The sequence below is a fragment of the Helianthus annuus genome, chromosome 9 (genome assembly GCF_002127325.2).
Source record: "Helianthus annuus cultivar XRQ/B chromosome 9, HanXRQr2.0-SUNRISE, whole genome shotgun sequence".
NCBI lineage: Eukaryota > Viridiplantae > Streptophyta > Magnoliopsida > Asterales > Asteraceae > Helianthus > Helianthus annuus.
Genome location: NC_035441.2, coordinates 187,394,702 through 187,412,009, shown reverse-complemented (window position 1 = coordinate 187,412,009; position 17,308 = coordinate 187,394,702). Strand labels below are relative to the sequence as shown.

The 17,308-nt window shown below is 34.8% G+C and overlaps 2 protein-coding genes across 2 annotated transcripts; one reads left to right on the top strand and one right to left on the bottom strand.

The window, feature by feature from the left end:
- Positions 1-1,560: 1,560 nt before the first annotated feature.
- On the bottom strand, positions 1,561-6,858 carry LOC110880219. The gene is made up of 4 exons (XM_022128806.2): positions 6,777-6,858; positions 2,271-3,939; positions 1,984-2,196; positions 1,561-1,903 (listed from the first exon to the last, which is right to left on the bottom strand). The coding sequence occupies exons 2-3, from the start codon at positions 3,934-3,936 to the stop codon at positions 2,132-2,134; spliced, it is 1,731 nt and encodes a 576-aa protein (XP_021984498.1). The 5' UTR covers positions 3,937-3,939; positions 6,777-6,858; the 3' UTR covers positions 1,561-1,903; positions 1,984-2,131.
- Positions 6,859-9,718: 2,860 nt separating this feature from the next.
- LOC110880220 (WD-40 repeat-containing protein MSI4) lies at positions 9,719-16,297 on the top strand. Its single transcript, XM_022128807.2, has 15 exons — positions 9,719-9,931; positions 10,268-10,331; positions 10,781-10,867; positions 11,021-11,083; positions 11,376-11,441; positions 11,540-11,614; positions 12,293-12,368; positions 12,485-12,689; positions 13,161-13,242; positions 13,535-13,608; positions 13,703-13,814; positions 13,914-13,988; positions 15,062-15,129; positions 15,461-15,560; positions 15,971-16,297. The coding sequence occupies exons 1-15, from the start codon at positions 9,798-9,800 to the stop codon at positions 16,067-16,069; spliced, it is 1,380 nt and encodes a 459-aa protein (XP_021984499.1). The 5' UTR covers positions 9,719-9,797; the 3' UTR covers positions 16,070-16,297.
- The last annotated feature ends 1,011 nt before the right edge of the window (positions 16,298-17,308 follow it).

Below are 17,308 nucleotides of genomic sequence, written 5' to 3'. Positions count from 1 at the left end.
AACAAAAAAGTTCATGATACGACCAAAAGAATACCGAGATGTGTTTACATTGATCGGAAACAATAAAAACGAATACAAATTTCGGTACTGACATTGTTCGGTCAGTATTAGACCGGTTCGTTTTGTTATATATACAACACAAGGTTCGATTGAAACTTAAAAAGAAAAACAAAAAATAGACAAAAAAGGATAGATGAAAAAAATTTACAAAAAGACAAAAATGTATCGTAGCTAACAAGTTCGTCTATTATACAAAAAGACAAAAAAAATAGACCAAAATAGTTTTAGGTTAAAAGTGTAATTATATTAATTTTTTTTTTGGAAATCTCCCTAAACATAGAGTATAACTACTCTATGCATTAATATGTTGCTAATTTATAATGAATAAATAAATGGATAAATATCTTAAAATTTCATGAAGACTTGGTACATGCCTCTTGTCAATTAAAAATTAACAATCCCAAACACCCCCTTAATTGAGATTACAGCACCTTGCCTCCGCCAGGTGGGTTATCCTTGGCATCCGCCAAAGGTATAGCGGGCGTGAAGAGGAAGAAGGGGATGAAACCCGTTGCTTGAACCAATCAGATTTGAGTAATTGAGTTTATTTTTTTCTTTTTTTAATATAGTAAAAAGGGCTTTATAGGAGACGTTATTCCACACCATGCAAGTTAACAATAAAGTCTCTGCTTACGTGTCGCCTACGTGACGCTTACGTGGCGTAATAAAGCCCCTAGAGGCTTGAGAACACACCACTCAACCTAACGATGAAAACATATCACATGTGAAAGACATAATGAGTTTGTTGAATACTTGAATTTTAGGCAATTAGTTATGGTTTCTATATACTAAGCCTAAGATCTAATTGTTTTGTATTCACACAATAAATATGGTTGAAAGCATAAATAACCGCAAAGTAATTTTTTAGATAGAAACACAAATTTGAAGAAAAAGACTGGAACTTGGTATTTGAAAGTGTTGTTTTACAAACACAAAATCTGTTTTAAAAGCATAAATATGTTTTAAAAGCGCAATTCCAAACATCACACTAGTTCTCTTTTATTTTCTATTTATTTTTTCCAAACTCCTTGTGACTTTTTGGAGAAGTCAATTGTTTTAAAAGCACAAATATGTTTTAAAAGCGCAATTCCAAACATCACACTAGTTCTCTTTTATTTTCTATTTATTTTTTCCAAACTCCTTATGACTTTTTGGAAAAGTCAATAAGATCCCCTCACATCACTCCCAATGTGAAACACCATTTAACTTTTCAAAAAATTAATAAGTTATAAGTCGGATAAAATAAGCAATCCCAAACACCCCCTAAATGAGCAGAAAAAAATTAGTATCAACTTTAGCGCGTTGACAATATTATAAATATTCACATTTGTTCAAACATTGTGCCTGTTTATCATTGAAATGTTTAGAAACTTTTAGCGTCGTTTGGGAGACTTTATATATTTACACAACCAAAACAGGCTTAGATAGTCTTGTAAGCATATGCTAATAATTACAAAGTCGCTCTCACTTTTCAACTCAGGTTTAAGAGATTGTATGTAGTGAACTTCAAAACTTTGGTTTGCTTTTGGTCGAAGGGTATGGATCGCAATAACAACAAAAGCGCTTAAGTTTAATTACATATATCAAATTCATCATCATCACCATCACCATCATCAAGTATGAGCCCTTGATCACTCAAGTCATCATATCCAAAAAAAACTAACCTCTAGGAGTTTATGTTTGCGAAGTGGATGACTCGTCGTCATTTGATGGCTTTTCATCTAACATCTTTTCTAGTTCAACATAGTCAAGTTCTCCTTCTGCCTCTTCATCCGTCACCCAAAATCCGGTTTTATCCATGTTTTCAGAATCAATCGGATCATAGAACCTCTCATCTTTGAGCCTAATCAACTTAAATGTTAGTTTGTGTAACCATAAAAAATTAAGTTAACAAAGATATCACTTATATTTACTATATCATACCTATTTTGTAGTCTCAAGTTATAATGAACGTATACCAAGTCATTAAGCCTTTGATGCTCCAACCGGTTTCTCCTTTTACTATGGATTTTTTCAAACACATTCCAGTTACGCTCACATCCGGATGAAGATGCTGTTTGACTTAGAATTCTTATTGGCTTATTGCAAAGTTTTGCAACTCCGGTACATCTCCACCAAACCGTCGCCACCATTCATCTAAATAAAAAGGTTTATAATAATAGTATAATTAAAAAAAAAAAAACATTATCCGAAGTCAAAAGTAATCTTACCGGGATTAATAGCCTTGAGAGAAGCAAAAGCAAGTGGTAGACCAAAATTACCATCTCGATCACTAAATTTAAATAGTTGCCTTAGCTTCGGAGAATCTTTACTCAGATTTTTCTCAATCATATCAAGCACTGCATCAAAGGCATCTCGCTTGAGACAAACATTTTCTTTATCATACTGAAAGACGGGATTTAACCAATAAGCAGCTAAATGAAGACTCTTGCACAACATGTTATCCCACCGAGCATCGATTATATCAGTATAAGGCTTATACAAATCTGTTTTCCGATGAAACAACTCTTGGATGTCTTCCTTTGCCCTGTGCATACCTTCATACACGTAACCTAACGCTGGTTTTTCACCGTCACAAATACGCAAAAGTCTCAAAAGTGGACTCATAACCTTCACTATTATAGAACAATTTTCCCAAAACGTTTCATCCAAGATAATAAGCTTCACATCTTTAACTTTTGGCAACTCCAAGACCTTATAATCATTAGAGTTGACCATAGCTTGCAAATCAGATTTATGATTATACAAGCTTTCCAATGCAATGAATGATGTACCAAAACGAGTGCCACATGGACGAATGATTTCCGTCCAACCCTCCCTTTTTCTCAACCAATTCAAAGGCCAACTGTGGTTATAAATAAAAACCGTTATTTGGGATGCAAGTGTAAGCAAATCAACCACATGAGGCATCTCGCTTATATCTTTCATAATCATATTAATACGACGAGTTGCACATGGAGACCAACAAATCGATGGATATCTCTCACATAACAACCTTCCAGCAGCCTCGTAAACATCAGCATTATCACTAACCAAGTGAACAACATTAGTGGAACCAACTATTTCAACGATTTCCCCAAACAAATTGCATAAACTTTCGGCATTACTCTCAATACCCGATACATCAACCGATTTAACGAACGATATCCCTTTTGGACAATAAACGAAAAAATTAATAAGAGGTCTTTGCGTAGAATCCCTCCATCCGTCACTCATAATAGTGCAACCTGTGTCTGACCAACTTTTTCTATACGAGTCAACTATGAGTTTCACTGATTGTTTAGCGTCTTTCAATAAAGTTACACGCATTGCATGATAAGAAGGTCCGGTATATCCATGACCCATAGAAGCTATTTTGCTCATTGCAATTGGAAAAAAAGGAGAATTAACCGCACTCATAGGTATACCAGCCGCATAAAACCACATAGCAATAGCCAAATCTGTGTCATGCAATCTTTCTTTGCTTTGACATGATCGTAGGTTGTTATAGATAGAAGACGTTTTCCTCTTTCTATGAGTTGTTTGTGGGGCAATCGTTTGTGTTTCTACCATTTCATCTTTATTCAAATTATGTTTTACTTTTGCGTTTCGTGAACATTCATTCAAAGCATTTTGCATAAGAAACCGGACATCGCGGGGAACCTTTAAACACGGTGCAGCTTCGCCTTTTGTTCCAGCAAGGTGTTGCTTCACTCTATAAATGCCCCCTCCACGAAAGATTTTGTCGCAAAAGATACAAGTTAATGATTTTGTTCCCACTTTATCTTTACCTCCATTAACGTAATTCCAAGTTATATCCTTTCTTGGACGAATATTTGATGGAACAGGAAACCGTGACTCTCCCTCTGATGATGATACTGAATCATTCATGTCCATGTTCTGCAAAATATAAAAAGCATGAACAAATACAAGTAAAACAACAAATCAACAATAAACAAACATTCAAACAAAATACTAGGGGTGTCAAACGTGTCGGGTTGACGGGTTGTGGGTTGGTTGGTTGGTTGAAACGTGTAACCCGAACCCGAACCCGACCCATCTTATTCTTCGTGTCAAATATTTCAACCCTAACCTGCACACACATAAATTCGGGTCAACCCGAACTGTTTTTAATACGGGTCAACCCGAACCCGGCCCGTTTTTTAAACGGGTCGTGTTATAGTTGACCCAAACCTGTTTTTTTTCGTGTCGGGTTTCGGATTGTGTCAAGAATTGACGCCCCTACAAAATACAGTATACATACAACATTAAGCAAAAAAAAAAAAAAAGCGAAAACAATTCGCATTAACAATTTAAAGCAACAGATTCCCAGCAACAATTTACAATTACAGTAACAGACTCATAGCAATTCACAGCAACAGATTCACAACAGCAATATCACATAATAATTGAAGCATAAAGCAAACAATTACTAAATGAATCGGTACCAGATATGCAAATCGGAACACACGAACAATTGGATAACGCCTAATGTTGTATTCAATGTTTTAAAAACCGGTTTTTAAATCAAACCGGATTAGGCTAAAAAATGGTTCAACCGGTTAAACCAGGTTGTACCGAGCGGTTCAACCGGGTTGACTAGCTAACTCTATAATTTCATAAATTACAACATCAACTCAAAAGTTAATGCAAAAATGCATGATTATATGTTAAAAGATGATCCAAAAGTAAATCCATAATAAAAAATAATCCAAAAGATAATCGAAAAACATTCCATTTCCAACAAGCTCTTTTAAATGAAAATGTACAATATGTTTAAGCCATTTGGGTGTTGAATACATCAAGTTCACGAATACATCAACTAGAGGATAACTATTTTCGTTTCATACAATATTAAATAAAAATTTTTAGTTACGAATAATCATAATATATAAAAATTACGTAAGATAAGTAACATATATAATAAAAGTAAATAACAACCCAAACTAAAATAACCCTGGGCCGGTACCGGTATTACGTTTCAAACTGTTATACCGGATTTTACCGCCGGTACAAACCTTATGCCGTTTCACTTATTTACCGGGGTGTTTCGTACCGGATTTAGATCTGGAAACGGTAATACCTGAATAACCGGCCGGTATTTACCGGTTTTTAAAACATTGGTTGTATTATGAAGAAATGATGCGATCCGGATACCCGACCCACGAGGCATAAGATAAAGCCGGCTAGATTGCACATTTGAATTATTATATGTTTTGCATGAAAGTAGGAATTCATGCACATGTTTGTTAATCCATTTCCATTGAATTTAGTATCCACGATCACATCATCCCACGTAGCTGTTTTATTGCATTTTAGTTTCTATATATTGTACCTTGTTTCATCGAATGAAGGAGATCAGAAAACTATGTCATATTGAAGTCTTGTTCTTAATCTAATTCTTGTTCTTAATCTATTCTTAATCTAATTCTTGGAGCCTAACCCACTCAACAGGCATCTATCGGGAGATTAACCATCTCGAATCGGTCTCTAACAAGAAACTAACTCAAAACTTCATTACAGTTCCCTACACGTTATCGCGGTACATAGCACCAGAAGATATGCAAATCGGAAATAACACACGAACAATTGGCTAACACCCACTCATGTATTATGAAGAAACTAACTCAAAACTTCATTACAGTTCCCTACCCGTTATCACGGTATATACAGCTAACCTAACGCGTTAGACTATAACCAGGAATCCGCCAACAATTACTAGCTTACTGCAGTCAAACTGAAGGAAGAAGAACCGAACTGTGGACCGCTGACAAGGAAAAAGCAGAACAAGAACAACAACTACACGAGGAAGAACTTTACCCAAAAAAAAAACTACACGAGGAAGAACAAACTGTGGATCGAAGGCTTGAAGGTCTTTCGAGGGTCGAAATGTCGAATAACTAGATTCTTAATTATGTGGACTGTGGATTGAGGTATTGAACAAACTATCGAAGATTCGAAGGCTACTGATGCAGGGTCTGAAGTTAACTAGTAAAGAAGACCCGAGACCCTCGATACTAATGAGTTAACCTATTTCACAAAAAGCCATAAACTAAATAAACTAACACAACCTGGTCCAACCACCGAAGCAAAGTTACTGGTTCAACAGGATTCGACGTAACTAGCCAGCCTAAAACGCTTCCTACGAGTACCAAACCAGGGGAGTGTGACCAGTCTGAACAACATATACAATTAACAAACTTGACCAAAATTTGAACACCCATTTTTTATTTATTTTTTTCCTTTCAAGGGATATGATGTCTAAATGATAGTCAACAAAAAGAAGTCAGTAATCCACCATTCATTTGCAGCATAGTTATCAAAAGCGCACGCTTTTGGCGCCTAGGCGATATTTCGGAGCGAAATATAGCACAGTTTTTAAATTTGTAAATTCCTAATATTGTGCAATTTTTTTGAATATTGTGATCTGATTTAAGATTAAAAAAATAGGGATTTCTTATATTATTTATACTCTATTATTTATGTTTAATGAGAAGGGAGTAAATTGGATATCAAAATACACAGCATATGACGTAACACGATGTTAGGGTTTCAAAACATGATGCTGATTGCTGAATGCTGAAGAAATAGACACTGCATTGCACTAATAGATTCCAACCAACAAAATAATTCAGTAAACCCTAACTGAAAGGAAGATCAATCAGCAGCAATGCAGCATCGAACCGCTAGTATCAATTACAGCATTCTAGAACAACATCAACGCTTATTAATTTTACCTTTGCTATCTGGAACAAGAAGCATGTATTCAGACTTCTGAGTTCTGAGTGCGACCCTCTACTCTATTCGTTTTGGTTTGGGAAAGTTACCTATTTGGCCCGTAGACTTTATTTTTACCGATTTGTTGGTCTCTAACTTTTTTTTTTGTTTTTTTTAACGGACAACAGAATCAATCACGAGTATTTTCGGGGCACCCACTGGACAAACGGAGTACTCTGAGAGTAACCCGAGTACACCATCAATTCCAGGGAAAACTCGGTAACCCACCCGCCCGTAGGCACGACCGTGAAATTACCGGTAAAACTCATTTGGCTCAAGGATCCAACCCAGGTTTTTACATCTATTACACTAAGTTTAGTGGGTTGGCGTCCGACTCCACATCATGATGTAAGGGCGCTAAACATTGCCCGAAAGGGTGTTAAAGAGGAACGCGTGAGTGTGGTGACAGTCGTAAGTCTGCAAGGGTGGATATGCCGCACCCTATGTTTTTTTTCAACGCAATCACACCGTGTGAAGCTGGTCGTGATTACACTACACCCGTCTCATGGTCATTACTCAAGTAAGTTTAATTCAGAAGCATTTTAGTAATTTACCATTTTATACTTACATCAAAATACATAAAGAAAAGAAATATTAATTTGGAACATTAATTTGCCCTTCACATATAATCAAGTTTGTGGTTGTATCCTTGATACCTCTTCGCCTCACATTCATGTATTAGATTCGTGTGTTTTAAAACACTAGTTCGTCTATCCATATAAAATAATACGTGAATCATATTTAAGTATCTACTTTTTATAGTCATGTAACTTATAGTTTACGCATTGTTATCGAACTAAAAACAACACATGAGTAAAGGTATACGCTTGTGGGTGAACTCATAAGTGGCAATAAAAAAAATATTCCAACACTAACTCTCTGTACTACGACTGACTAATTAAGAAGAAACAATGACAAAGCCTTCTGATAATACCTTTGGCACGCTCAAACATTCCAAGGACCTCTAATGTGGGTAACCAAAGGATCATAAGTACCTCAAATGGTTTGAGCGATAATGTGGCCAAACATAAGTAAGTTTCACTGCAAGTTTTAGTAGTGTGACTTTCATAGCACACAACACACACAACTAAAGCATTTCACACTTTTATTAAGTTACAGTGAAACTATCTTTAACATGTACCTCCACATTGGTAGAGGATCCTGTACATTAATCTAAAAGTGTGAGAAGTGTATTATAACACTATATATAACACTATATAACATCATATAAACACTGTATAACACTAAGTAACACCATATAACACTATATAACATTATATAACAAATATAACACTATATTTTGTCTGATAGCATGTCTATGATAGATGTATAATGTTATATATTGTTATACAGTGTTACATAGTATTATATGGTGTTATATGGTGTTATAAAGTGTTATACGATGTTTATATGGTGTTATATAATGTTACAATACACTTCTAGAATAAATATACTATCCCTAACCCCTCCACATTAACCTTTCAATAACAAGAAATATAAGATTAAAAGGTTTTATTTGACCACTATCTTGATCGGTGAAATAACCAAATCTAGTTTTTTCTATATCAATATTCTATAATCATGAATTGGCTCAATGTCTCACTTTTCATGTAATTAATTCTCATTTTATTTTTTTCATGTCAATCATACGTTAAATATTACCTATATAGACAAAATTAATGGACGAGAATAGCTCTTCCATGCTATCCAGGGGCGGCCCTGGAGGTGGGCAGGGAGGACCACCGGCCAGGGCCCGAGATTTCGAAGGGCATGTTTAAAAAAAAATCTTATATATGTTATAATTCTTTTTTAAGAGAATACCAATATAACAAATGAATGGCTTAGTGGTTAAGTTCCCCGCTTCCAAACTTGAAGGCCTAGGTTCGAGTCATGCTTGCTGTTATATTTTTTGAAGGTCCCATTTTATTTTTTGAAGGGGTTTTTTTTTTTAAATCTAAAATAGATGATATTAGTTTTAATCTGTGAATTGATTTTGGGTGGATTATGCCGACAAAAGTAAATCACATTTAGAGAAATAGGAAATGTGTTTCTACTTTCATTTTTTCGTTTTTTATTATGTGATAAACCTTATTTGGCCCTAATCGTTGAACATACCTGAAACCTGAAACACATGACCGTAGTATCTCTGTTTGTTTTGAGCGAATACTATGACTAGTTTACATTTATATATTTCGTTAAAGCAGAAGAGCACATTTTTTCGAGCTTGAACAGGGCACACAAATTTTTAGGGCCAGCCCTGATGCTATCGGTGGAGGTGGGTGGCCACCCAACCACTGAGATTTTTTAATATGTTTTGCAGGTTTCGATTTTAATGTTAGTATACAATTATACATGTAACTGAAAGAAAATTCCAATATTAAAAAGACGTGTAGTGGAGTGACTCTCACGTGACTCTCACGTGTAGTGGTGGAGGGTTTGCATTTCTCTTGAGAGATGAAGGTTCGACTCCCACTTGGTGCAGAGTGAGACACTGGTGGGCAATGATAGGAGACCCAGGAAAACCTGGGTTGGATCCTTGAGCCAAACGGGTTTTACCGGTAATTCACCGTCGTGCCTACGGGCGGGTGGGTTACCAGGGTTTTCCCCGGAATTGGTGGTGGACTCGGGTTACTATCGGAGTACTCCGTTTGTCCAGTGGGTGTCCCGAGAATGCTCAGGATTGAGTTTGTTGACCGTTCAAAAAAAAAAGTTTATGTCTCCTAGACTTTAATAAAGTTACTTTACAGTTCATAAACTTTAATAATTTTTTTCCTTGAAAAACGTACTTTTATTTATGTGATTTTATTGAAATCGTATTATGAACTAAACACAAGCGTAAAAAATATTCGGTTTAGCGTGGTATAACGCTGGGTGGGCACAAAGTTGTATAAAAACAAAACACTAGTCATTCTTTAGTGAAAAATAGCCCCGAAATTCAGCATCGTTCACAGCGCAGCAGAGCTTGAGTAGAGTGAGCGAGAATGAAGGAGCGAGGCGGTAAAGGAGGAAGCCAGCCGTCGGTGAACGAACGCTACACACAGTGGAAGTCTCTCGTCCCCGTTCTCTACGACTGGCTCGCTAATCATAACCTCCTTTGGCCCTCTCTCTCATGCCGGTCTCTCTCTCTACCTTTCTAGGGTTTCCTTTTCTTTTCATTCTCACCATTCAATTGCTGTTACGTCAATACTAGTCATACATTTACGAAGCGAGATTAATTTCAACATAATGTTTATATATCTTACCACTGTTAGGGTTTTTTAATCTATTTTTGTTAACATTAGAGTGTGCAACTGATTTAATGCTTTGTATGTGTTGTATTTTATCCCTATTGTGTTTAGTGTTTCCCCTTGAATAGAAATGTAGATAGAATGTACTGGTTTAAACATTAATACGTATTGTTTTATTTCGGTTGAATGTATGCTACTTACATTGGCTATTGTTATGTTTATAGATGGGGGCCACTGCTAGAACAAGCTACTTACAAGAATCGACAACGACTCTACCTTTCGGAACAGGTGAATGGAGCCTCTTTTTTTATAATTTGGTTTGAATTTATAAGAATTAGTGAACTTATTGGCTATGCAGTTAATGCGGTAAAATATCAGATATCGGTCAAGGACCGATATTTGAGAATTGAGATATAGGTTATCTCGGTGAGATATCGGTAATTTTAATATCATGCAGAATTTATATTTATAGCAATTTAGCACTAATAATTCAGTGATATATCGGTCAAATATCAGTCAATATTATCGCCTATATTTTACTAGGGGACTGATATAACTGATATATCACCGATATTAACTGCATAGCTTATTGGGTGACGGAAGGCAGTAAGGGATTTAAATTAAGTGAAATTGCTTTTATTATGTTTCTAAATATCATGCTGATTTAGTGATATTCCGGATATAAGTTGTATCGTATTTATTATCTTGTTTAATCGGCCTTAAATGTTTTTTTCTAGACTGATGGTAGCGTTCCGAACACACTTGTGATTGCAAATTGTGAGATTGTTAAACCAAGAGTTGCAGCTGCTGAACACATAGCACAGGTGAGGTTACAGTGATTTGAATTTTGTAGTGTGGTTTGTTTATTTTTCTCGCAAACATCAAATTTTGATTTCTGTTTTTTTTTTTTTTTTTTTTTTTTTTTTTTTTTTTTTTGTGAAGTTATTTGATATTTTGATTAATGATTGATGTTGTAGTTCAATGAAGAAGCACGGTCTCCCTTTGTTAAGAAGTTTAAAACCATTATCCATCCTGGAGAGGTAATAATCCTTGCAATCCGATTATTTTAAACGTTATTACGCAATATGATCAAGAGGACATTATTGGAAAGGGAGTAAAAGTCCCCCAAATTAGGGCCTTTATTTCAATCCTTTTGATAGTCATTTATTGCAGCTAGTATTAAAATAATCATTTAACCTCTAAATAATCAAAAGGAGAAAATTGTTTATTCAAATATCAAAACTATTTTATCAGGCACACTTGTTACTCAATTTATTTATCATCTTTGCAAGACAATTTTTGTTTTATTTGATTAACTTTTTTTTGGTGAAGGTAAATCGCATCAGGGAGCTTCCTCAGAACAGCAAAATAGTAGCCACACACACAGACAGTCCTGATGTACGCATTGAGTCCCCTTTCTTGTCCGTATTTAGTTAGTTTTGTTATACAGTTAAACCAGTATAATTTATAATTCTTTTTTTCTCCCTTCAAACCAGGTTCTTATCTGGGATGTTGAAGCTCAGCCCAATCGCCATGCTGTCTTGGGAGCCACAGAGTCTCACCCTGATCTGGTGAGTCAATGAACTATGTTTTATATATGATTAAAAACTATATTATTACAATTATTATTAATGATGATATGGGTAGAGGATTCTGTACATTAATCCAGAAGTGTGAGAAGTGTATTATAACACTATATATAACACTATATAACACCATATAAACACCGTATAACACCATATAAACACCATATAACACCATATAACATTATGTAACACTATATAACATTATATAACAAATATAACACTATATTTTGTCTGATAGCATGTCTATGATAGATATATAGTGTTATATATTGTTATATAGTGTTATATAGTGTTACATAGTGTTATATGGTGTTATATGGTGTTACATAGTGTTATACGGTGCTCATATGGTGTTATATAGTGTTATATATAGTGTTATAATACACTTCTCACACTTCTGAATTAATGTACACTATCCCTACCCTGATGATATAAGCTTGGAAAAAAGGGATCAGAGGTCTTAATCGCTTTGAATACACTTTGACGTCTCAACCCCATTTAAGCTAAATTTTGGAAGCTTACTAGTCTGAGTGTCTGACCCGTCAGGCCAAGTGTAACCCCGCTTGACCCGTATACACATAAAACGGGTCAAAATTGTTGTCTCAACTCTAAAGGCAAAATGTTGGTATTTAACTATTTTATATTCTTTTCTTTGCCTTGCAGATCTTGACTGGTCACCAAGAAAATGCAGAGTTTGCTCTTGCTATGAGCCAAAGTGAACCCTTTGTACTATCTGGAGGTGATGTACAGCAACGACGTTTTGAGTTTTGTTATGCAAAAGTCAAAATCATGCTTTTTGTTATATTAATACGTTTAATTAATATTTAATTTATTTTGTTGTTTTGGTTGTGGCAGGCAAGGATAAATCAGTTGTACTGTGGAGTATTCATGATCATATCTCCACTTTGGCAACAGATTCTGGGGCCGGATCTAACGGTGGTAAAAGCCCAAAGGCTGGGATTGATGATAAACCACCTTCTGAGAGTCCTAAAATACAAGCAAGAGGTATTTTTCAAGGGCATGAGGATACTGTTGAGGATGTACAATTTTGCCCTTCTAGGTATCTCACACTTTTTTTTTTACTGTGAACATGATTTTTTCTATCCTATAGGTGGCATTCTCGACCCATTTACTTATGTATGGGTCGATTCGGGTTAAGCATTATCTCTAACGGGCCAATGTGGTAAATGAAAAGATTAGCTTAAAAGGAAACAGGTTTCACGAATCAAAACTCGCCTAAACTGTAAATTTAATTCATAGAACCTCCTAAATCATTTTATTAACAAAAATTAGATGATGGCTGAAATGATATATTTTTTAATATTATGACACATAAGTTATTTATACACTTTTTTTGGGTAAAGGGTGTTCTGGTCAACAGAACCTGACACCAAAATTATCTGTTACTTAATCCGCGTGACTTGTTCATTTTACCTGCTTTATATAATAGCTATATGACAGTTGTAAATTTGTAATCTGCTAACTGGAGTTTTTTTTTTTTTTTTTAAATTTTGTTATCTATGTTATGAAGTGCACAAGAATTCTGTAGTGTTGGTGACGATTCTTGTCTTATTTTATGGGATGCAAGAACAGGGTCTTCTCCAGTTGTCAAGGTGATTTTCACATTTATTTTTAGGTTTTCCATTAGTTCGTTTGTTTGACTTATATGGTTATTTTTTGTCATATTTTTCTGGAAAATAATAAAAGCTAAAATCAAACTTTATATACGATAATACGTGTGCGGTGTGCGGTGTGCACACCGCACACACACAAAAGTTACTATTGCTTTGTGCTTTTTCCATGCCATAACGTACCATGTATGAACTAAATGTATCGCATCTATAACACACAAAATTTTCACTTGGTATCTCAAATCTTTTCTAAGTTTACTTTATATGAATGTAGGTCGAGAAAGCTCATAACGCTGATCTCCATTGTGTTGATTGGAACCCAATTGATGAGAACTTCATTTTAACAGGGTAAAACGCAGATATGTTATATTATGCTGATCTATATGTTTTGGTTCACAATCAAATAAGTTTTTTAATGTATTACTCACATGTTATATTTCAGGTCGGCTGATAACACTGTTCGTTTGTTTGATCGTCGAAATCTCACTTCTAATGGGGTTGGAGCACCCGTCCACATATTTAATAACCACAATGCTGCTGTCCTTTGCGTACAGGTATTGTATTAACATTTTGGAGCCTTTTTTTTTATCTTTTTGTTTTTATATTGATTTCATTATTCTAGATTATTCACTGATATAAATATTATATTTCAGTGGTCTCCTGACAAATCGTCTATCTTTGGAAGTTCAGCTGAGGATGGTGTCTTAAACATCTGGGATCACAATAAGGTGGGAAGCTGTATATAGTTTGTTTCACTAAATACACACATAAAAACAAGGAAAAATTACAAGTTTTGTCCTTTATCTTAATACCACTTATTAGGCGGTGTCCTTTTTAACGAATTTTGACAAGTTTTGTCCTTTACAAGGAATTTTGTTGCACGTTTTGTCCTTTAGGCTTAACCCAGTTAGATTTTCTTGTTAAATCTTGTCACCCAAGGGTATTTTAGTCTTTTTTGCCCATTTATTTAATATTATTTAAAGGAAAAATTACAAGTTTTGTCCTTTATCTTATACCACTTTTCAGACGGTGTCCTTTTTAACGAATGTTGACAGGCGGTGTCCTTTACTAGGTATTTTGTTGCAAGTTTAGTCCTTTACACCTAACCCAGTTAAAAAACCCTGTCAATTGTTGACAGGCGGTGTCCTTTACTAGGTATTTTGTTGCAAGTTTAGTCCTTCACCATGTATTTTGTTGCAAGTTTAGTCCTTTACACCCAACAATTAACAAGGTTTTTTAACTGGGTTGGGTGTAAAGGACTAAACTTGCAACAAAATACCTAGTAAAGGACACCGCCTGTCAACATTCGTTAAAAAGGACACCGCCTGAAAAGTGGTATAAAGAAAAAGGACAAAACTTGTAATTTTTCCTTATTTAAAAGAATAAAACAAAATATTCTAGGGTTGACTCTTGAAATAAATGGGTAAAAAGACTAAAATACCCTTGGGTGACAAGATTTAACAAGAAAATCTAACTGGGTTAAGCCTAAAGGACAAAACGTGCAACAAAATTTCTTGTAAAGGGCAAAACTTGTCGAAATTCGTTAAAAAGGACACCGCCTGATAAGTGGTATTAAGATAAAGGACAAAACTTGTAATTTTTCCTAAAAACAATGTTATTATCATCAGTAATCTCAATGCATAATGTGCTCTTTTTTTGTCAGTGAAACGGGCTTTTAACAGTTTAACTTCAATGCAGAATGTTCTCTTTCTATAGCATTTATTTGAATCTGTTTGTTGTGTAGTCTATTGTTTCATTTGCTCTATGTTTTGGTCTCGTAAACATGTTTTTCGATATCCAGATTGGTGAACGCTCTGGCCCAGCCTCAAAGTTTGCACCAGGCTTATTGTTCCGTCACTCTGGGCACAGGTACAAAGTTCTGTTTCTCTTAGCATCCGATAGATAGAGCAAAATGGGTCAGTCTATAACGTGTCAAAACATGTATATATTAAGTTCGGGTCAAAACAGTTCAGACCTGGTTGACCCACCCAACGCTTTTCCAATTCTTTGGGCTGCAAAAATAATTTACTCCGATAACATATTAGTAAGAGATTAAACTCTATGCTAAATAATGTTTAACTGTTGCGGTTGGATTGTATAGAGTACAAATCAAGCTCCATATAACTGTGTTATATCGGTATATTACTTGCAAATGCATTTATACGAAATCAAATGAACGGTGTTCGTTCTACAATTGCAGGGATAAGGTGGTTGATTTTCACTGGAACTCACATGATCCATGGACAATTGTCAGTGTCTCTGATGATGGTGAAAGTACTGGTGGCGGTGGTACACTACAGGTATGGTTGTTACTATATTTTGGGTAAATTACTTTTTGAGTCCCTATGTTTTAGTGGTTTTAACCACTTGAGTCCAAAATCAAAAAGTTTAATGACCTGAGTCCCTATAAGCATTTTCTTTAACCATTTGAGTCCTTTTGAGTTCAAATTTTAACCTTTTGAGTCCAATTTTTTGGACTCAAATCGTTATAAAATGAACAAAATTGGACTCAAAACGTTATAAAATAAATGACTAGGGACTCGGGGCGTTAAACTTTTTGATTTTGGGCTCAAGTTGTTAAAACCACTAAAACACAGGGACTCAAAAAGTAATTTACCCCTATATTTTTATTAAGATTATATGATATTATATAATATTATATGGTAATCATGTACTTGATATTTTATTCTTTTTATGACCGAATGTTTAGATATGGAGGATGATTGATTTGATTTACCGCCCGCAAGAGGAGGTTATCGACGAGCTGGAGAAATTCAAGTCGCACATTCTCACTTGTTCAACCCCGTAGGGTGGAACTTTAGATTCTCTAATAAGCTTGAACCCACTGAATCTATTGTGTTGCTGTACTTTTAAGTTTCTTTGTAGTGTCTGGATTTGAAACTTGTTTTTTTTTTTTTTTTGTAGTAGACTTGTGTGGTAGAAAATATTAGATTCATTAGTTAACCTAAGGGCCGGATTCGAACTAGAATATATGCCCTTAATGCTAGTGTCGCCATTTATGATCGACGTTGGTGCTCATGGGAGTCGCAAAATGAGTGGTTCGTGTGAATTGGGTATCAGGTTAAAACGGGTTTGTTACGTGGAAGGGTCAAAAAGAGCAAGGTCACAATATTATATTTATACGGATCTAAGAATCAACGTAATTGGGTATCAGGTTAAAACGGGTTTGTTACGTGGTTGCATAAATTAATGTATAAATATACAATTACAATTTTTTTTTGAACAACCAACGAATCCTCCAAATAGAGGCTACTGGCGAAAAGTGTTACTTCAATGTATCTCATTGTTATGTGTGGACATCTAATCAACAAATAAATAAATTTATACAAAAATATATTTAAAGATGAGTTGATGTGTACATATTATTAAAATTCATAAAAGTATTGTAAGATACTAAGATCATTTGAGATGTATTATTATTTTTAAAAAAATAAGTAATTATGTTATGTAAATAATCAGTTGAATAATTATTTTAATAGAAGAGAATAAAATTTAAAGTTATGATCATTAGAGCATCCACAACAACAAGAGTTACGAACCTTCGCCTTAACACGCCACATTAGATTTCATTTCAAATGTCAATCAGAAACTTCTAATCTTCCCACAATAGAAACTTCTAATCTTCTCACAATATTGTTAAAAACCATTAACATTTTAATATATGTAAGAAAATGATCCCACCCTTGCGGTCCGCTTAAAGTTATACCATAGTTATCAAAGGCGCATAGTCCTCGCCTGGGGCCTAAGCGCAAGGCGCCAAAAAAGCAAGGGCATGTGGAAAAAAAAAGCGCACAATGATAAAAAGTTAAAAATATATTATGTTGGAGAAAAAAAATATTATTTTTCCAATAAAATAAACAAAAGCTATTATATATATAACATTTAATATTATCTCGTTAGTAGCAAAAGTTCTAAAATTTTCGTAAATTAGTGTAGAAAAGTAGAAATTTAGTTGGAATCTTGCTGAAATTTAGAGAATCTGGCCGTCAACTCTTCGGAATCTGGGAATCTCGCTGGAATCTGCGAC